The 22,508-nt window shown below is 50.0% G+C and overlaps 1 protein-coding gene across 2 annotated transcripts in view; it reads right to left on the reverse strand.

Moving 5' to 3' along the window:
* Positions 1 to 6,137: 6,137 nt before the first annotated feature.
* Positions 6,138 to 22,508, reverse strand: part of LOC144158332 (TBC1 domain family member 25) — a 128,427-nt gene continuing 112,056 nt past the window's right edge. For both annotated transcript variants that reach the window (XM_077689154.1, XM_077689155.1), the window contains exons 4-8: positions 16,129 to 16,223; positions 12,128 to 12,391; positions 10,753 to 11,058; positions 9,785 to 9,966; positions 6,138 to 8,663 (exon numbers count right to left, since the gene is read on the reverse strand). In XM_077689154.1, coding sequence (XP_077545280.1) covers positions 7,652 to 8,663; positions 9,785 to 9,966; positions 10,753 to 11,058; positions 12,128 to 12,391; positions 16,129 to 16,223 — 1,859 coding nt within the window. In that variant the 3' untranslated portion in view covers positions 6,138 to 7,651. The remainder of the gene's footprint in view (positions 8,664 to 9,784; positions 9,967 to 10,752; positions 11,059 to 12,127; positions 12,392 to 16,128; positions 16,224 to 22,508) is intronic.

Raw genomic sequence — 22,508 nt, forward strand, 5'->3', positions numbered from 1 at the left:
TTGGATGGCAATTTTGGATGGCAAAACAGATGGCAATTTTGGATTGCCGCTTGTACGCCCGCGTCCCGTCCATGTTTGGATGTACATTTGCGAACGTGCAGCAACTGACATGCAGCAACTGATGTACAAAGTATATCCATTTCTGTGTGTCCCAAGGACATCTACCCAAAATGTACAAAATTACCACTTGGCATCAAATAATGGCGTAAATTATATTTAAAAGCAGAAACTGACAAGTTAATCTTTTTAATTAAAAAGATTTTGTACATGAACACCCTGACTTGTATATTGTAAGTTAGATCTGTATATTAGCAAAATTAGGTTTAATTTATTTGCTTTCTTTAAGGCAGCTCACCGACTCTAACAATGATATCTTGGTGAAGGTTATAAAAGCACAACGAACTGAAAAAATGAGTGAAGGAAGTTTACCTTTCATGAATAAAACAGCGAAAGACACGGCGCTGACTTGCAACTGAAGATTTTATTCAAGGAAAACAGCCATACGTGGACATATTTATAGTGTAAATCACAAAACACATATAAGAATGAGAAAAGATAAAACCATAGAAATTGACCACTGCGGTAACCGAGACACACTGCAGTCATGCGCGGTCCAGATCTGCAAGTTCTTTTAGGGGCGAAGCTCCTTAGGGCGTGGGTCTGTCCATCCTCGACGTATGTATGTAGCCACCTCTAGTTTAGTTCTTGGATTGTTTACTAGATGGCGTGGCTACCTCTAGTTTAGTTCTTGGATTGTTTACTAGATGGCGGTACTTGTATATGATGAAAAGATGCGCTTGGATTGTTTACTAGATGGCGTGGCTACCTCTAGTTTAGTTCTTGGATTGTTTACTAGATGGCGGAGAGCGTTGTAATAAAATCCGTTCGCTGTTGGCGCGCGCTCGGAGTCGCCCGATGGATAAGGCTGCAGATGTGCGAGCCCGCGAGGCAGAAGCGCTCCGTGAAGCTGCGCGACGCCGCCGCCAAGATCCTGCCGTACGAGAGCGGGAGGCCGAAGCGTGTCGTCTGGCTGCGCGACGACGCCGCCAAGATCCCAGCGTTCGAGAACGAGAGGCCCAAGCGTCACGGCAACGGCGCGAGGACCCTGCCGTACGCGAAGCGGCACGGCTGCGGCGCGAAGAGGATCTCCAAAACGTCAGAGAACGGGAAGCGGCGAGAAAGCGCGCGTATCGGCAGGCAGACCCCGATGCAGTGAGAGCTCGTGAGGCGTCTGCAAAACGCATCAGGCGAGCTCAGCCCCAAGGTGCCGACGCGCGGTTTAAGCGAGACTTTCTAGACGTTACGTTCGGACACAGATGTAGTGGGCGAACTTTCACTGAAGAGTCACGGTTTTACCGATGATTTCCCCTCAGGAGCTTCGCCCACTCATCATCATTCACCCCGTGAATATGCTGTGAATTTTTTTTTTTGATAGTGCGATAGGGGGACAACTAATGCATTCCTCGAGCCGCTTGGCCATTGCATGCGCCTCAGTCAAGGAGAAAGAAGTATTTGAGGAAGGGGATCCGCTGGGTTGAGACAGCGCGGGCGGGCGGCGCGTAAATGCCACTCTCTGGCGAGGAAGCAATGCAGCTTGCGGATCAGCACAACAGATGACGCATCAAGCGCGTTGCCATATTTTATATGTTCTTCTACGGACGCGACGCACAAAAGTCGTAATATCATCGGTTATATATATATTGCCACGTAACAAGAATAAGGACGAAATAGTCCGGGTGAGTGATGGTAATTTAATAAGGCGAACTTGTGCCTCCTAGCAACTCAGCGAACCAGTTCCTTTCTCCAGCACACCACGCGCTAGACTGGCGTTCTAGCTCGCCCAGCTCGCTCCACGTGCTCTCGCGCACAACTGCCTGCGACACTCTGCTCCTCCTCGTTGCCGTCGACAGTTCGTCGGCACGCGCTGAAGAGAGGTGGCTGGAGGTGGCTTCGTCGTCATCCTCTTTAAACTTCTTGTACACGTGACAATATCAGAAATTGCCAGATTCTTCCTGTAAAGTAAAGAAAAGAGGTGCTGGACATTTCAGCAGCAGTTATTACTAAATACTGCCCTAGTTACAAGCCGTACCACACTTGAAACAAAGCACTAGAAGAAATCCCGGAGCAGACGACGTCTTCCGACGCCGCCTTCTCGCCACGAGTGGTTCAATAACGCCGCTCTCCCCTCTCGCCAGCTTTTCAGATTTACGCGCTTTTCATATTGCACAGGTAGGGCGGGGCAGTTAGGGCAGTCTAAATATGAACTAGTGGCATAGAGGATAAGAACCATCATTCAGTGGAACTAATCATATCTGGCTTCTTAACCGCATGTTTTTATTATTATTATTATTGTAGGTTTCGCGTTCTAAAAAAAAGCCGCCCGCATCTTCCCACGGGGGGAACTCGAGTAAATGCGTCGCATCTACTCGAGTCAAGCAAAGCGTCACGTCAAGCGAAAGCCAAGCAAAGACGCCCTTGACTGAATTCCGAACGCGCGCTCCGCCGCTTATATACGTTGAGGGGACTGCGTAAGCCGGTACCAGTCGACGACGTTGGCGTACTTGTAAAGCGGCGTGGACTCTAGGTGTTTGAGCCAAGCGCGGATGTTGCTTCGCCGGAGAACGGCACACCGGTTATATGCGCCGCGCTAGAAGGAGAGGAAACCGCGGAAGAGAGAGTTACAGCACATGCGCCGGCCCCAGCGCGTCTGCCGCGGCTATGACGCAACGTGCCGCGGCTATGACACAACACAATCCAACACAATCCACTTTAATCCAATCCAAATCCAATCCAAGCCAAGCCAATCCAATCCAATCCAAGCCAATTCAATCGAGTCCAATCCAATGCCCCTCGCGAGAGAGTGTTCGAATCCAATCCAATGCCCCTCTCGAGAGAGTTCGCTATCGCCTCGATTCGACGCGCATGCGCAGTGAGCGTGCGGACTACGGACGCCAACGCGGGTGACGTCGTGAGTTACTGAAATGCTCTGCATTTAAAAATCGAAGCCCCTTCGCCTAACGACAACGTTGTTTGAAACGTGAAGATTTGTTCCGCCGCAAACCGACCCCAATGAAAGTCCAGTCGCGTGAGGGATTCGTCGGCTATGCACTGACTGACCTTGAACCGGCGAGCCTTTTCGCAAAGCGCGCCGTGCGCATTTTCACTTTGGGCCCTCGCGACAGAGGGCGCGTCGGTGCCGTGACTTTATCGCGCCACCGGAGCAATCCTTGCTGCGCCTCCTCAATGATTCTTGCTCCGTGGCCTCAGTAATCTCCCGCGTGACTTAATCGTGCTCGATACAGCGTGTGTTCCTGTATCCTTGCCTACACGGCAGTGCGTTGGTGTTGTGAGGTGTATTATCCATTTCAGGAATATGTGTTTAATTTAAAACCACATCCCCTTGTTTTCAAACTTTGCTGTTATTTAACAAAGCAGACCTTTAAATTTCTGCGTATTTCAGTGCGCCAAGACTGGGGTGTAAAAAATTTTTGATTCTGTAAAATGATGCTGAACGTTCAAAATACATGCAGTTTCGGACGTCCAAATGGACATACAGAAGTGTTAAAACCGGGTACCCTATGGACGTACATGGTATGTCCATCGGCTCTGAAAGGGACGTCCAGAGGACGTTCGCCAGAGCCGGAATGGAAGTACGTACGTTGGACGGGACGTCCGGTGGTTGGCATGCCACATGACATGTTTATGGCCTTGAAGCCTGCGCAGCCTCTGGAAACCGTGCGACAGGCAGATCCACATATGCACTAACGGTGAGGGAGTACTTTAGTGAAAGCTTCGCTTATATCAGGGATATGGTCAAAACGCAGGAACGGCAACCTCTTTGGGCTAGCATGCAGGATGAATTAGTTAACGTGAAACGTTTTTAATATGCACCACCCGTAGTAGCGGGTAGGTTTTGCTAGGTATATTGTGGATTAGGCCTGTGATATTGTATTCGTTTTGTTTTCACTGTACCACGCCGGTAACAAAGAAAAATAGAGTGCTCGGTTTCCACGAGAACGGCCTGGGTTCGAACCTAAGCGATCCAATATTTTTTACGCAAGATTAACACTTTTTCTTACTGCAGCATGTTTTATTAAGTCAATTTTGTGCATTCTTTTACAAAAAAACCACGCATTCCCTCGCCTAATGACGATGAAGGTTGAATGCGTGGTGGATTTTTTGGTTGGCCAAGCCCACACTACGAGTATGTGCTACTTGGAGGTACGCACCACTTCACTTCACAGCAACTCTCAGGTATGCACTCCGTAGGCCTAACGTTTGGGTTTGGAGTGTACGGCACGAATCGGTACCTGCTGCCTGGTGTTCAGCGAGCAATTTTTTAGTGGGTGCCGGTTTGAGGGGTTAAACCCCAAGATGTGACGTTAGGCCCAAGGTGCTAAACCTCAAGGTCCTCAAAATGGGAAGTTAGGCCTAATGTCTTGTGGTCAACAAGCAACGCCATTATCATCCTACACGTCGGCCTGTGGGCCTCAGAGAAGCGTTTTTTTTTTGGTACACTTCACCCACAATCATCATCATGGCGGCCTTCCTGCAGGAAGTATTGGGTTACAGACACCATCAGTGATAACAAAGCATATTAAAGCGATAAATACTTTAGTAAGAGTAGTTTCCCATCTTTTCGGCCGGTTTAGCATAGCAACGCAATTATTAATCCTGAAATTCTTCTAGTACGTCGCGAAAAAGAGGCTAATGTAGGGTGTGTATAGGCGGCCAGGTTTGTAAAATATGCGGTAGGATTCACCAGTTCTTCTTTGGCTACAAGGACAACACAACCACCGACCATTCTTACATACCCCAATCAGAAGGATTCGTCAATGTAGATAACAGCTGCCATCGAAGGCTCACGACCATTAACCAATTCCTATTTCCTTAACTCTGTCCTGTTCAAGCGACATAAGTGCCCCCCTGTTTTTTTTTGCGTTCGGGGCGGAGCTCATTTTGTTAGCACACTGCGATATGCACGGCTGTGAATGGTTGTGCAGTGGACAGGTGTGGCACGAGGCTGTACAATCCAACTAAGGCAACTCAAATATCTCCCACTGGTCGGCAGATTATTATCGTAATGAGTTTGTTAGGTGAGGTAGCGCAATGTGCCTCCACTGTGTTCGTCTACCTACCGAATGTGCCATAATCATGCTCTTCGGCCGGCGTCTTAACATCTGCTCTTTCGTTAACGATACACGTTCTTATGCTACTTCTCAGATTTTCCCTTGCCTGCTGTAGACCAGCAATACTGAAACGTCCTTGGTCATACCCACTACGAATGCCGATAGATGCTGTGCGCACGCTCTGTGCGGTAGGTGGCAGCCGTTACCAGTGGTATGGGGAGGAGGAAAGTCTGAATCACGTTGCAAGCCGTGTCCGGTAATATAGACATAGCCATGACAAGCGCTGGGTCAGCATTAGCATGCCGGCTTGCCGAAACAACTTCTGAATGCATTGTTTCGCGAACATCACAGGCACCGGATATTCAGTTGTTTGTAAAATGCTACAGAAAAACAACGCGAGACTCTTCCCCATGGCGAGGCCACAGCTAGGAGGTAGGAGCACAGCATTCCCACAAAATAACCCACGGTATGTTTACGAAAACTTTCAGGTTGGTTTTACGGGGATATAGAAGAGCAGAATCGCCAGGCACTCTGAAACGTTTAAAGGTAGAAAATTCGATCAACTGAACTTATAACTACCAAAACACCCTCCTGTGAGTCGTCTATTTTGGAGCGAAAAAATGTGGAGTAGATGTTTCGCAAAAACCATGGCAAATTGAGAACGTTCCACATTTGCAGTGCAATTGTACAGCAATTCTGGTTTCTTTGCTAGTTCTGTTCTTAAGAGCTGCGTAAAGTTTCACTCCCGTTCCACAACATGATAAAAAGGAAAGTAAGAACACTGGCTTTGTTATCTTCTAACCCATGCGTTTCTCTTTCTTCACCTGCGTTTCCAGCCAGCCCGACTTTCTTGCCTGCACAAACTTACCCAATAGCTCACCAACCCCATACGATAGGCAAGTTACACCATTTGTGCTCTCAGGACACAGTGTGGACAAGCTAGAAATTTCGACTTTTGTAACTGATTTTGTATGCACGGTCAGGTTTCCTTGTTCAATGAAAACCTCATGAACAACACAAGAGCTCCGTCAGCCGGATCCAAATGAATCCACGAGTTGAGTTTGCATTTATTTCTCAGTGGCGCTACCAGCCATAAGTACGATAACAAAAGATGGAATCCTTCACAAGCACAATCACGTGGCTCTAGCATGAGACAATAGGTTCAATAACTTAATTACATGGTTGCAAAGAAAAATAATGCCAAACGAGGAACGGCGCTAACCGATGTCAGTAATGAATATCAGCAAGTTCGCTGGCATGGTACAGTGAAACAGATAAAAAGTATAAGACATTGCTGTTGCACACGCGCTTGCTAGCAAGAGCATTAGACATTAAAAAAAAAAGGCCAAAAACACGAGGCAGGAGGAAGGCCAAGAGAATGTAGGGTTTCTTTCATTCTAACAACACACGCCTATCACAGAAGTCACAACCCTCAATTTCACACCACTGCCTAACCTCGTAGTGAGAGCGAGAGTAAAAGCGCCGAAGGGCGACAGAAAAAATGTTGCTTGCGACAATGGTCGTTGTCCTATAGCGCCTATCAATGGCCACGAGTCTACTGCATCGCTACCGAGCCCGAACAAGGACCTCACCGGGTTGGAGGGAACCGCGCAAACACAGCAGCGGTTCAAAATGAACACAGAGGCACCCACAAATGGGTTACAGGGCACTAAAACGTAAAGTCACGAAGTCTTAATTCGATGATGGACTAGTATTGTGCCTTCGTGGCATAGGCAATAAAACAGTAAAACACGTCACAGTGTGTCTGCGAGGTTCGAACGTGCCTTTACGGGAAAGAAAAGGTTAAATCTACGGACCACATCGGTGTTGCGAACATTTGAACTTCGCACGATGCACAAATAAGCCACTGCGGAAAGACTGCCTTTCAGAAAAATACATAAAACCTGCAGCACGAAAAAAGATAAGACCAATACAGATGAGACCAGTAACACAAGACACAGGCTCAGGCGCGGATTGTCACGCGAGAGAGACTTCGTGTTGCCGGAACACCACCGCTCACTGCACCGAACTCTTCCACAAAATCACAGGAATGCCGCATTCTAATTCTGCAACCAACTTCCCATTACAAATAAAAAGTACGCCATACAGAATGATCTGCCACCAGTCAATCCTCGCACAAACGAGTCGTCATGTCATCTCGCATTGAGCCGATGAGCAGCGATGCCGAATACCAGACACGCAGCGTCCTGATGAGACCATTGAGGTGCCCTATGATCGGAAGCATGGTCACATTCATAAACACCGCATGCTGGGGAGTCCACCAAAAGCAATGGAATGCACTGTCAGCATCACCACTGGCTGTCCTCAACGCCCCAGGAAGCGCTTGAGTGGCCACGTCAAAATAAAAGTTTGTGCTGCCATCTGTTCCGCGGGGAGATCACCGAGGTGAACACAGCACACAGCCCCATTTCACGCAATCACAGCACAGTGCATTAAAAAAGGCAGGCAAGTCCTCGAGATGCAGCCACGAGGGAGTGTAGTCTCGAAGAAGCGGCGAGAGGTCAGACGTTCTCCACATAGGGCTCATCCCAGCCGAGCCGGAGGTACTCGGCAAACAGGGCTCTGGTCTGCTGCAGCACTTTTTGCAGGTGGTGCCGGCGCACCATCTTGTCGAAGTGCATGGCCAGCTCGTTGTAGTCCATGTTGCTGCGCATGATCACGTCGCGGTGCTGAATCAGCAGCGTGAGGCACAGAAACATCATGAATGGATTGCCGCCGCCGAGGTCCTGCGGTGGTGGGAGGCGAGGCTTGCTGGCACTCCTGGAGGCTGCGTGAGATGGCACCGCCGTAGCCTCGCAAATCTGAGAGAGAGGGTTGCTGCTCGCCACGCCCGAGTCGAGGGTCTCGGTGGAAGCCTCCCTGGAGGACGTTCCCGTCCCACCTTCTTCGGACACATAGCCCTCACTGGTCTGGTTCGACGAGGAGGGCGCACGCGCAACTCGAGTTGGCGACGCACTCTCTTCCGAGTCTGAAGATCTTCGGCGAGCAGGAGTGACGGAGACGAGCGCCGACGAGGCGTCCCCACGGGGCCCCACCCCGTTGCAAACTTGCATGGTTGTCTCAGGGGCGGCTTTATCTTTCAGCTGGTCTGGGTCTTCGAACAGCCTGCGGTTGAGGCAATCCAGCTCCATGCTGAGCTCGCGTGTCATGGACGTGGTCATGGGCTCGTAGCCCTGCGAGTCGTCATCTTCGTCGCTTGCTGCGGCCTGTTCGACTGGAACTCGTGTGGCGGGCGAGGCGTGCACCGAGCCGGCCGAGCTCTGCCGGCGAATCGCACGCACCGTGCAGTAAGGGTTGCCACCCATGCGTGGTGGCATAGCACCCTCCGCGTACTCATCTATGTGCGGGGGTTCCTGGAGCTCGAGCTCGTCCTCAGGAGCAGCAGGCGGCAGGGAGCTCCAGAGAACCTCGAGCATGCGCAGGGCATCGTCAAAGGCGAATTCCCGCTTCAGCTCCAACAGAAGCCACCGATAGCAGAACAAAAGGTCATGGGCCCCACGCTCCTGCAGGTACCTGCACAACAAGGGGCACCGTCTTAGCTACAATACTGCCACGAACCGTGCTTTGGGTTTTTTTTTGTTTATGTTTTGTTTTTGCCGACCGGCTGCGCCGGGCTATGTTGACTGTGTTATCCGTGGGCCAAGTGATGTGCATGTTCAATTCTTTATGCCGCACGTGTTATCTCCTTTGATAGAGACAGGGTCGCGAATTAACGTCACCAGCCTCGAATAATCTTCTATGATCTACAGTGTCCTGGATTCAATTCGACTGTTTGAGAAGCCCTCGCGCCGAGAGATAATTGACCACAGAGTAGACGCCGCGGTATTCGGTTCACAGACACCAGTCTGCGCACGTCACTTTGCTTGACTGCTGTTTCGCCGCCTGTGTATTCTTTGAGCTATTAGGGGAGCACAAGTTCGCTCTAGTAAACTTGTTTTTCCTTCAAGACATCTGCGTCGTCTTTGGCTACGTGACAATACCACCAAAGGAATATCAACAGTTTATCCCGGGGATCTCTTGTTAATTAAGTGCTGAGCACTTTAGGGGCTCAGCTTGTCGCCGCAGCTCGTTCTGGATCACGGTATCTACCTACCACAGTCATGCGGCGTCACGCATCCACACAGATTTCAAAAAGATCACCGCTTCCCCTAGTCAGGGTGGAACCTAGGCCCCTTGCGTCACGAAGCTGCTGTCAATCCCATTGCGCTACAGAGGCACACATTATTTATATGCAAGGTGTGGGAAGCGATCTTCGTGCTGTGCCATTGCCACAAAGGCTGTCGTTGCCAGGCCTCAAATAAGCACACAATAATATATAACAAGAAAAAAAATGAATTAACACAATAATCACCTCAAATTATTAGCTATCTAGTGTCATTTTAGAAACATTTTCAGGGGCTGCCGCACCCTCTCTCGACTCCTTTCGGTATCAACGCCAGGCTGATACTGGAATTACTCGAGAGGGCGTCACAGCCCCTTAGGCGAATCCCTGCTTTGCGCTTGAAAGCCTTCAAATTGAATGGAGCTCATTCCTTTTTTGTTCACTTTTGAAACTGCTGCAGCAGTTGCTATAGCAAGCGTGTGGGCAATGATCGTGCAAACTCTTCGTTGTGCACAGCATCTGTGGTTCATACCTGAAGAACACAGGGTCAAAGTGCTCGACAAGGTCCGACAAGTGCTGGAACTTGAGCGTCATCGCCACGCCATCCAGATTGAAATTTGGGGCCAGGCGCCGCATCAGGGCGCAGAAGCAGACATAGGCCTGCGCTTCGTCTCGCATCACCACCAGCAGCGGCGAGGCAAGGTCACTCATGCCCTGCGGACACAGGAGCAAAGGAGCCTTTAAAAGTGCACTTAATGGCCTTCAATGCACTCACACTTCCGCTTCCTTTACCAGTATTCGACATTGAACTTAACGTAAAAATCTGCTCTGCAAAAGTAACGAAAAAGCATAACAGCCTTCTCAAAATTAGACTTCTGAAGTAGCCCCTGGACCAATACAAACAGACTGACCACAAACTAATCGGGCTGTGCTTTTTTCGACCTAAAAATGGTGCAGTCGTGGTCCAGTCCACCCAACTGGAAGGGGTGAAGGCAGAAACAATGTGAAAGTGTACAGCGACTGCACAGTGTAACCGCGTCCATTTTACTAGTTAGATTTATGTTTTTGTTCGTGAAGAGAAAAGTATAATTGCGTAGCGCAATAAATATGCTCAGTTTGTCAGCGTTCGCTTCAGTATCCTCTTAAATGTTAGACGTTTTTTCCCTGTTTTCCTGTACAGAATTAACTAGTTCTGGATGAAATGTTAATTATCAAGACATTAGTTCACTAAAGGACTTGACACATGTGCAAAGAGCGAAGTGTATCTGCACATTTTTCCTGTTTGGATAACATTCCAGCATCGGTCAGGAGCACGCAAGAAGGCTACAGGACCGGTTTTCGAGAGAGGAAGAACACGTGCTGAAACGCATCACTGTCTGCACACCAGTCTGGTCCTTAAGAATAGACTGTTACTCTTAAAGATATATCAACTGCACCGCGAGTCCCCCTGGGCACTATAGATGCTCAGGATGGGTTCTGGGAGGAGCAGGTGTGGCGTACCTGGCAGTAGGAGAGGCTCGGGTGGTTGAGCGCGAACGTGGTGAGCAGATTGAAGAGGGCGACCACGTTGGCGTTGTCGTCCCCTCCGGCGAAGAATGGGTGCGTGCGGTCGGTGCGCAGCACGTCCTTGCGCACCATGTTGGTGACCGCCAGGAGTTCGCTGCCGGGGCCCCCCTTCTGGTCCATCTGGGCCTTCCAGACGGCGCGCAGCTCCACGTACTCCTCGCTCTTGCGCCGCATGTAGGCCAGCCGCTGGCGGCCCGACAGGCCCTCCGGGTACACGTTCAGGATGTGCTTCCACACCACCTGGCGTCAACCACCGAAGGAGCACGACTTAGCAGAGGCGAAGATTAGAAGAAAGCGTGCCTGGGCGTTTTCACGGCACACGGTGACCATTAGTCACCGAAAAACTCTTCCTAGACATTCCGCTCACACTGAAAGAAGACTACATGCCCCCTGTTCTTTGGCAAATGCTAACAGCGGCGTTAATCTTGATAGGTAACAGTTGGTTCCGTATGGCTCCGCCAATATTTTTTTTATGCAAGAGCCACAAGGTTCGTGACATAAGGACGCTCCCCGGAGCTGTTCGGAACAGATCTGTTGGGACAGGCAGTGGAGAAAGCCTGCGTCTAATCTCATGGCAACAGTGAGAATTACCTCCTGCAAATTCTCACGGCAGTTTCAAAAAAAAAAACTGGCTGGCCCAAAATTCCCTGAATACTATTACCTCCCAACGTAACCGAACAAAGCCTAAGCTAACGTAACCAAACCTAACGTATTATAACCTACCCAAATCCAGCCGAACTGCAACAATCCTAGCCTAACCCTGCTCAAAGACACAGAATACAATCTATATTTATCCTAATCCAACGTATTCTGGAAGTTCTGTGCGTCAATCTTCTGATATTTTATTAACCAGGCCAGATAAAAAAATCAAAATCACCATGAGCGAAAACTTCAAAAATTTCGAAAGCTAAAAAAAAACTTCGGCCATGCGGGACTCCCAGCCGAAAAAAACAATGGGAGGCCCAAGTGGCCCTGCCGAAAACACTTGTCCAATTGGAAAAATTTGCATTTGTAATTGGTTCCAATTGAACAAATTGTGTTTTTGGCAGGTCCAAATGGACCTCCATTTGTTTTTTTTTTGTTTGTTTTTTTTTTGCTAGACTCTAACCTGAGCCTTCTGGTTTATAATCAAGTGCTATGACACAGTGCCAGAGGAGCATCTGTAGGAAAGAGCTTTTAGGAAATATTTTTCCCATAAAATCTCAGGATGCTTAGTCAATCAAAGGCGACTGCAGTGAGAAATTCCTGACGGTAATTCTCACGGTTGGCGGGATAATAGACACTACCGCGGAGAAAGCTTCGGGCGCACCTTCCTGAGCGAGGGTTCGACGCCTCCCTGGTAGACGGCGAGGCGGAGCTCTCGCGGCTTGAGCAGGCGGCCCTCGCCGTCGAGGCAGGCGCGGAACTCTCGGTCGCCCAGCGGGTTCCGGGCCTCGCTGGCCGAGGGCGCCGGCGAGATCCAGGGCAGGCTGATGATGGCCGGGGAGTCGGCGACCACCGGCGTCCCGGAGTCGACCTGCAGGCTGCCGGGCAGGTTGAGCGCCCTCTGGAAGCGGCTCAGCGTCTTCTCCATCTGCAGGAAGAGCAGCCAGGCGGCCACCTTGTAGCGCGGAGGCTTGGCCACGGGCCGCACGCGACGCTCGGGGGCCAGCGGGAGGCGCAGCAGCGACGCGGCGCCTCGGCTCCACGAACCGCCCACGCTGGCCCCCCGCGGCGGCGCCGCGCCGCCGGGGGCCGCAGCGACGGGGGCAGCGGGGGGGCCGCTGTGGCGGTTCCTCAGCCGAAGCAGGCTCAGCATGGCCGGACGAGCTCAGTGCGCGGGGAGGAGGGCGGGAGGCCTTACAGAGCAGTGCCGATGATGATGATGCTTAACCCATCTGCGCGCGTGCCTACTCGCTTGGGGGACTGGTCACCGCTCACTGATTTAGCTAGCTAGCACCCACCGTTGCTGTTTCATCATCATCATCAGCCTATCTACGCCCACTGCAGGGCAAAGGCCTCTCCCGTTGATCGCCACTTATGCCGGTCCTGGGCTAACTGCGACCAATTTATCCCCGCAAACTTCTTGATCTCATCTGCCCACCTAACTTTCAGCCGCCCCCTGCCCTGCCTTCTCCAGGGATGCACTGTTACTCTTAATGACCAACGGTTATCTTGCCTTCGCATTACGTGCCCTGCCCACGTCCATTTATTCTTAATTTGTACTAAAATGTCCTTAACACGCGTTTGTTCCCTGACCCACTCCGCTCTCTTCTTGTCCCTTAATGTTACACCTACCATCTTCTCCGTTCCATTGCTCGCTGGGTCGTTCTCAATTTAAGTAGAACCCTCTTAATGAGCCTCCAGGTTTCTGCCTCGTACGTGAGTACCAGTCATATGCAGTTGTCATACACTTCCTTCTTCAGGGAGGATGCTATTGAAACCGTCGCTATTTAAAACAAATTAAACCAAAATTATACCAGAGGCCGCCCTGCTGTTGTGGAGAGAGTTTTGCTGAACGATCGCGCTGAGGTTAGGTGTATACGGGTATTTATAAGTTGATTTATTGTTCAATTCTTTATTTTCTTTTTTTTTCAGGTTGTGGGACTTTTTTTCTTTTCTTTCACGGTTATCGTGACGGCGACCTCATTCGACTTCGATTCGATTAGGCGGGAAACAGAGTAAGAGCACAAAAACTCGCCTAGCAACTGTATACCAATGGACGACACCTCATCCTGGACGGTGAACAAGAGTATAGCATCCAGTAATAGCAGCAGTAGTAACAGCAGTAGTAGTAGAACTTTGAATTATGAACAGGACTATCCATGCTCCAAGTAGGGGGGAATATAGGAAACGGGGTAAGGACCAGTACGGGCAAAAGAAAAAAAGCTGCTACCGAGAGAATTCGCCATGGGCACCATGAATTCGTCTTCTTTTCACTCATAGTTCGCGCATGGAGGCCGTATCGTAAAGAATCGTTAGAGAGCAGAGAAAAGGCAAGCAGGTTTGAATTGAGAAGAAATCAGAGCGGTGACACCTGCGTTTCTGCTATGCCTGGAATATGACGTCATTGCTCCGCTAGTTAATTGCTCCGCTAGTTAACAGGAAATTGCACTGCATTGCACAGGAAAAGCAGGAAGGAAAGCGCCTCCCGTCCAGCGCTTGTCCCGTTCTGATCCTTGCGTTTCGTCGTGTCTATCGCGCTACAATTTGCTGTAACCATCAGGTTGAGGATTAGAACGTGCCAGGCAACGTCGTACTCATCGTAGGCCGAACTAGCGGTACCAGTTGAGGACGTTAGACCTCAAACCGTGACGTTAGGTCTAACGCGGGGTCGTAGCATGCAAGCGTCGCCCCCTTATACTATAATGACATCAACGTGAGCACGCGAGCGGGTTATACGCAGGGAAGTACAGGAGTTATTCAAACACGATCGCGTCGACTTTGCACGGGCCACTTATGCTGGCGCGTAAACATGTTATACCTCGTAATGACGCATCGGCGTGGCGGCGGTCGGGTGCCGGAGACAGGGCATACCAGCGGTGTATACGGAGCGTGAAACCCGGGCGATGCCTGACAGCGGTGCCTGGTCTTGGCACCGGGCGGGGCTGTGAACGGACAATCATCTAGATTTTGCGATGTGTGCAGTTTTTGCGAAATGGGTAGCCCGAACAGTTTTGCAAGGGGCTCTCCTGAAACCAACTAATTTATTCGCGCGAGAGGGGAACACGTGCAGAATAACAACTCGTCAAGTATAGTCATTTACAATTTCCGCAGTCACGCATATTGCAAGCAGGAAGTTTACGTTCGCTTTCTGGTAGCGTTGGCTCGACCGCCAGCTGAATGTTCGAAGGCTTCAGTGCCTACTACAGTAGACGAAAAATGCCGTGTTCCCATCTCCCACCGGTCTTCCTCTCGGTTGGTTAGCGACAGCGGAGGCGCTCTCGCTCGCAAAACCCTGCCAGCTGTCTTGGAATGTTGAAATGTCGGAAATTGCAGAATGTAGCAAAACTACAGACAGATATGAACGCCGAAACTAGTCCAGTACAGAGAGGCGCGCGACCGATACAGGCATATCAGCCCTACCGGTCGCGAACCGTCACAAATTGAGAGTTGTTCGCAAAACTCCTCGGGGCGCTTAAAAGCCCGTACGGGATTTGAAGGCGAAAGCATTATGGCTTCCTCGCCGCACTACTCATAAAAGGCGTCATTAATGCTGCCTCGCGTGCATGTTAAGATAGAATCGAATAGAACACGAGTTTATTTTTTGTTCTCCACAAGACATGACTGGCCGAGAGAAAAAAAGCTGCTGTGGATGGCTTGACGAGCTCTCACCTCGGTTCCATGAAGATTTGTAGCTGCTTAGCACGGAGTTACCAATTGTGTTTGCAATGAAGCAAACATCGCGCATCAGTTCTGCCAACCACGCACTATTAAGTCACGAGGGGCGAGTGTTCGTTTCATGTCCTTGTCACAGTTTCTGATGGCGGTGCGCGGTAAGTGGATTTTTCCGGCCATCAATTCGACGTGGACAATGCCGGATTTTTGAACTCACGAGGCACACAAGGGTTTCTTTCCCTTATAAAAACACTCTTGCACGTTGCTGACTAATCTCTCTAGCCGGCGCTCCCAGTGGAACAGTCCGCGTCACGTTTGTTATGCATTCGGCCGCAATCCCGTAGGCGTGCTAGCCAGTAGGGCGCCGACCACAAGCAGACATGCCAGCTGGGCATTGTGTTGCCAGCCAACGTATAAAAAATTTGAGAGTTTCCAAGACCAACCGAATGCACTACCAGGCATGTTCCGAGAAAAAAACTGCCGCAACGACGGCGTATAAACGTATCCCAACGTATAAACACTGCATCGGGCGCATTGGGAGGGGGAAAAAAAGAACGCCAGAAGGCTGCCACACGCCCGTGCGATAACGCGAGTGAAAGCAAGCAAGCTCAACAGCGGTGACGTCTTATCAAATAGGAGCTTGCACTTATCCTCGTGTCATCATTATCAGCAACAACCAGCTTATGCCACTGCAGGACGAAGGCCTCCTTTAAAATTTTCCAGCAACTCCAATCGCGTGTCACTTTTTCGCGTCCATTCTTTGCCCCAAACCTGACGTTCGGGCCAAAAGCTTGGAGTCTCATTAAGCACCTTCAAAGAAAGCCTAGATCCTCTCATGTACGGGCTGTTAAATGAAGCGGTGAAGAAGGCTCGAGAGTGGGCCAACGGAACTTGCGTTATTTCTGAAGCGTGGCTCCTCACAGACTGTATCCTCTAAACGATGGTGACCGTGACCACCCTACTGGCCTTACTGATGCCGAGGAAGACTCCTACCTGGCTGAGCAGGGTACCAGTAAGCGAGGGCTTGGGCAGGGCCTCCGCCGTCCTGACCATGTCGCTCGGCGTGACGATATCCCATTCTGCCAGGCCTGCAATCAGAGCGAGAACAACGGTTACCGAATGCCCTGAGAACCCCGCCGAAGGATGCACAACCAACACCCAAGCAGCCGAAAGGAATAATCAAAGCCATAAGCCCCGCGTGGTTGAATTCCGCAACATTTATACACGTGGGAGCTGATATCATTCATAACGTACAAGACAGCATTGCTGCTTATGGACTGTCGCGACTGGGTGTTAGGGAACTGCTCAATTCCAAACGAACTTTCATCGCAGTCATTCGGCATTCCAAACTAATTTTCATCGCAGTCATTCATCAAAGTACAGACGGCTTTTTTTAATAACACGAAAGTGTTTTATTCCCGGGTATACAAAGATTTCAATGACGTCATATCCGTCACATTAGTGACGCCAGTTCGACGAAGCACGCGGCCTGTAAAGGGTGCACCCCTGCACACAGGGTCTTCTTGCGGGGAAGCAACCTTTAGTACTAAAAGGTACGTTATAGTTAGGGCTGTTTGTTTTCGGGTTTTATATTTTCCCACGAAAGTGTTTTATGCCGGGATACACCAAGATTTCACTGATGTTATATCCGTCACAGAAATGACGCCAGTACAACTTTGCAGGGGCGACCCGCAAGCAGGATGTCGCTCACCCAGCACACCCACAAGACAGCCGCCGACCAGCAAATAATGCTCAGCCGCAGATTTCGTTGCACATTCCCCTTTCGTGTTTTACCGATTCCTATGACAGACGAATCAACCAAAGTTTTTTTCTCGCAAGACATGTTCGTTGGAAGGTTCCACGATTCCACATCATACCTCACTGGAAAGTCCCGCTCGGGGCAAAATAAAGTATCAAGTACCATTGAAGAACCAAACCCACACAGACTTTTCAAGCCTCTCGTCGTACATCTGATTGCACATTAAAATCGTGTTTGTTGTTGCGGGCGGGAAGGCACTCTACCATCCTTGACACTGCGATCAATTTAGTCTCTCCACCGACTCGTGTTAACTGGCGAATAGGAGAAGAAATGTTCATCCCCTCGTTGATCTGGCCAAGAGGGAGCTCTAATGTCGCTGGCAGACCGCACACTGAGCAGAACAGCTGTGATTTGTGAAAAGGTATTTTGCAGAAAGCAAATACTCTGGTGCGGTCACGACGAGGCATTCAACGATAGACAAACTTACGGAAGCTAATTGCAAATGCCGCATTTATTGAAATTTCGTTTCTAACGTGTGCAACTAGCAAGTCCATACTTGGTTCTGTGAAATTCAAATTTCGGGCGTTTAGTTAGCCGACGCTACACATGGGCGATGATCGAGGCGCGCAGTAGCGGAGGACTCCGCACTAATTTTGACCAGCTGGGGATCTTTAACGTGCACCGAAATAGCAAATATACTGGCGTTTTCGCTTTTCGCCTCAATCTGAAGAGCAGTCAGCACGGCCGGGATCGAACCCGCGTCCTTGTTTGTACTCAGCAGCACAACGCCTTAGACACTGAGCCACCGCGGCGCGTGACACGTGCTTTTGTCAGGCAAGTCCATTTCGCCAAGCAGTCGATCCCATTTGAGTGCGCCATAACAAAGTGTCATCAAGCTATTTTCTAATAATGGTACCCGAAGTAATGCCTCTGCTATGCTTTTTTTTTTCTTCAGTTTCCGAAGTGGTAAATGTACAATTGGTTTATTTCTCCTACGCTGCCTTTTCTGGCATCGTGCCTAAGTAGCCATGACCTTGTCCATCTCCGCTTTCTGCAATAACCTCCATGGAAGATTACGTAAACGTAAAAGGAAGTCATATTCAGAGACATACTACCAACTTGCCCAATTTTACACTCTCGGTGAGTGATGGCGTTGTTCGCCAATGCATGTACGGCACGGGTGGCTTCGCCACTCTGGCGCCGGTCACACTGGTCGAGGGTACAGTCGTAGAAAGCGGCTAGTACAGAACTGGCAAAAACAATGAATAATTCGCTGTACGTTCATTTTTCTCAGTACCATAAATTAACCCTTAAACATCAACTGTGTCTATTGTCACTTCCTGGTATTAACGGCGCGAAAGACAGACACTGAAAGACGGCACACAACAGGTGCTGTGAGAAGTCACGTCAATTGTTTCTTTTACTGGAGTTTGTATCCGCTGCATACATTTAGTGGCGATTTCGCCAATAAACATCAGTCGAAATCAGCGCCTTCCCTTCGCTCTCTCGTGTTTTGTGCGCTGTGCATTCTAGTCCAGCCTCAAGCCCTACAACAAGCCCCTACAAGCCCTACGTTGTGTAGCGAACCATTCAAAGCCTCACACATTAGCACGAGGTACAAGTTCTTGGATTAACTGCTACGGCGTAGCGTCGTTTCAAGAACTACGCTAGGCGCGTTCGCGACCCAGTCAGTACGCGGGTTGTTCAGCCGCCTCCCATTCACATGACGCGCCCCCAGATCTGGCACACCGACGCTGCCTGGCCGTACTTGACCGTACAGTATGTGGAGCATCCGATACTGGGCAACAATAGCGCGCCGAGTTTGGCGACTCCTATCGGCCTACTTGCGGGCTCTACCATCACGTACACCCCTTTGTCGCCTTCGCCGCTCTCAGTCATGCTCTGCCGTATACCTTTGCCCAACCCTGCGGAAATTTTCATCGGGTCCCGCCGCCACAACAAACAGCCGACGTGGAGCCCGTGCGAACTGTGACCGTGAACGTAAACGTAAAATGGAGTTTGGCCTCCACCCTAGCTAGTATTCTGAGTTTTAGCCTACTGCCCACACTAGGAAGGAGCAACGCTTTCCTTCTCTTCACTGTGCAGTAGTAGTACAGTCGAGCCTCGTTATAACGAACACTGATATAGCGAATTATCGGCTGTAGCGAACTAAATACGAACTTTGGTTGGTCACGTTTTATTTCAGTGACGCTTATTCCTTTTACAACGAAACGAAAACCGCCAGAGCCACGCGCGATAGCGGGTATAACAAAGAAATATTTTGTTCGCGTGAGGCTTTAAACTCGGTAGCTAGTTTAAAAAAGCATACCATGAAATATAGAAGATAACAGTTTGTAAAACTGTAAAAGTAGAAAAGGTAGTTTCGTGCATGGACACCGTGGAAAAGTTCATCCGGCAGTGCTGTGAATAGCCGGCAAGCGAAGATCACATCCTTGTTAAAATAGATTAGAACGCAGGCCTGTTTTTTTTTTTCAGACGTACTTTGTTCTGTTGTAATTTCACGTTGCTATGTTCCGGTCCAATTCGTTGTATACCCCTGTCACACGGGCACTTTCAATCGCGATTGAAGTGAATCCCGATCGAGTTTTTGAGCGCGCTCGACGCACTGCCGCTGCTACACGGCCCGTTTCATTCGCGATCGAGAAATTGCACCGGTTGCGCTCGTGAACGCGATGGCGTTAACAATGCATACTTGCGGCCGGCGTCTGGTAACCTCTAGCGTTCGTAGGCATACGTAACTATATAAATGTTACCGAACGCTTATTTCGGTCAAGTTATTTGGCACAATTTGCGGCGTTAGTTGAAGTTGCCACCTTCTGTGCCATTACTGAGCGGGGACGAGAGTATCGCCGCTTTCGTTCGATCGCGCTTGGAAGCCTCGATCGCGCTTGAGAAACCAGGATTGAGTTCGAGCGGGATCGAGCTCGATCGCGATTGAAACTGCCGCGTAGCAGCGGCCCGATCCGGATTCAGCTCGATCCGGATCGACTCAATCGCGATTGAAAGTGCCCGTGTGACAGGGGTATAAAATGCCAAAAGGAGACAGCTAAGGATTCCTTGTGTATAGCGGATTCGAAGCCTAGAATAATGCCTTCATTATCAGGAATTTTGCGTGAGCAAGATCGTCGACTTGTTAGAGCCGATTTATTTAAACTAATTTACTGCCCCGACACAACTTCGTTTTAACGAGGTTCGACTGTAGTAGTACCGATTAGTGCAGTACTAGTTCCGCTTGGCAGTGCAGTAGTAAGTAGTATAGTAGTGGTGTAGTAGTAGTAGTAGTGGTATAGTAGTAGCAGTAATGCGCACACATGCGTAGCATGCAAACCTTGAGTGCGTTGAACTAGCACGCATGCCCGGCGAAATATTCCCGAGCCGGCAGCATAGGACAAGGCAGAAGGTTCCGCCGCTGCTGCAGAACGGCAGCGGGGCCAGGAGGGCAACTGAATAAACTGCATGCGTTGCCGACGGCGTAATTTGGGTGACAAGAGCCAAACCTGGCCCCGTGCGCCACATATCGGATAAAGTAATCGCGTAAGAATACGACTGACGACTAGGCTGGAAACCCAGAAAGCCACGCGTGCGCCTAGAACAAGCCGCCATAGGGCGCATTTGGTCGGTGGTGGCCAATACAGTGGACTTTAGCGCCGGACGTTCAGCTCCAACTGAACGTTTCATACGCTAATGTGGGGCAGTGGCACGTGGTAATTAAGTGGCACGCATACTGAACTGCTTGAGGCGCAAGGGTACAAAAACATTCGCCAGGATACAGCTGAAGTCTAAGCAGTAATTATACATGTGCGATCACGCGCAATTTTTCCCAACTTAAGCGCTTGAAGACAAATTTTACCTGATTAGATTTTTCCAGGAGATTCATGAGTATAGTTGCAACGGCTGCACCCCCCGTATGGAATGAATTTGTGGGGTCCTTGGATGTCAGCACATCCGTGGGCGCTGCATGGCATCACATTTTATGAACTGTATACAGGCACCCGTGTTTCTGCAAACAAATTAGTCTAACGTAGGCGCTGCTTTGCCCAATTTCCTGTCCTCGTCATTTCGTTCTTGCGTATTTTACCACGTTAAATCCAGTTACTGAATATTGAGGAACTCGGGTAAAATCTACGTGAGCTTGGAAGAGAGCTGGCTGGTTCAAACACAAAACATTGCTGCCTCCAACGCCGCACGGACGAAGAGGTTAGACACGGAGCGAGAGAAGCGCACACTACCGACTAAATGGAAGCGTTTGTATGCATGTGACAGGAAACGTTAAACATTCTAGGCGTATTTCGTTTACGACTACGTTACCAATGCGCAGACTGCAGCAAGTGAGAGAGAGAGAGGAATTTTCATGAAATGAAATAAACACAGAAAGGTCGGCCTGATGGTAGTATATCTGGCCACCTATTCTGTGTGTGGGAAGGGAAAGGGGAGGAAAGAGTGTGGATAGAGGACGAGAGAGATGAAGAGGGCGGAGAAATAAATAAATGGTTATATATAGAAGATGCCTATACCGATACTGTGCATGTGTTAAAGTTAAGCCGGACGGGCGTTCATGAAACCACAATGCGGTGCACTAAGCTGCCGAGTTATACGCGTGCAAACCAGAAAACGTGTATACACTTATGAAAAAGACGGTAACCGAAGTCACAAACGCGGATGGCATATCTGTGACGATCGGAGCGCGAGCAGGCTCGAAGTTGGCTTCGCTTCGAAGATACGGCAAACTTCATACAGAGATGCCGCGCTACCGGTAGAAGAACGGGATCAGCTGTATTCTCGCAGCTTGCCCGTGACTCTTGACAGCCCGATTTGATTACCTTTTCACTCCCGCCGAAACTACTGCTTCCCGCGCTCGCAGCGGACTCTTCGTGCCGCAATAAGAACGGCCCGCTGTTGCTACTGGATAGGAACAAGCTCATTCGTGGCCAAGCCGTGGTGCAGCGTATTACTGCAGCCGTTCATTTACGACAATCTGCGGTGCCTGGGCGACATTCGACGGCCGCTACCAATAGTGAACCGAGTTAATTTTGGGGGTTTAACGCGCCGAAGTTACACCCGGGCTATGGGGCGCGCCGTAGGCTCCGGATTAACTTCCACCACCTTAATAACGTGCGCCGAAATATCGACACGTGGGCACTTTCGCTGTTCGCCTCCATCAGAAAAGTGGCCACCGCGGCCGAGATTGAATCCGTTTCGCTGGGCTCAGCAGCAAAACGCCTTAGCCGCTAAGCCACCGCGGCGGGTCGGTGAACAGCGTTCGGATAAGGTACGCAAAAAGTACGCGCTTCACTACGCGGAAAATTACTGTCGGCAGCATTTTTGCTTCCCTGCCCTGCTCGACTAAAATGAAAGGTCACACTGATGCCCCCCATGGCGCTTCATTGCATTGCAGGCACTGCTGGAGTCAGACCACCTCCCGGCCATCAACACCCTATATGTAACTCTAATGTACGCTCTACGGTACGGTACGGTACGACAACTTTATTGATAGTGCCTGCAGACGGCTTGTCGCCCTGGTCTTGTTAGGGTAATGCTTAAAAAGTTGTGGCATTGACTGCTAGGTACCCTCCAGCATATAATTGTGGAATGC

The sequence above is a fragment of the Haemaphysalis longicornis genome, unplaced genomic scaffold (genome assembly GCF_048455015.1).
Source record: "Haemaphysalis longicornis isolate Haplotype H1 unplaced genomic scaffold, Haemaphysalis longicornis Haplotype H1 scaffold_10, whole genome shotgun sequence".
Lineage (NCBI taxonomy): Eukaryota > Metazoa > Arthropoda > Arachnida > Ixodida > Ixodidae > Haemaphysalis > Haemaphysalis longicornis.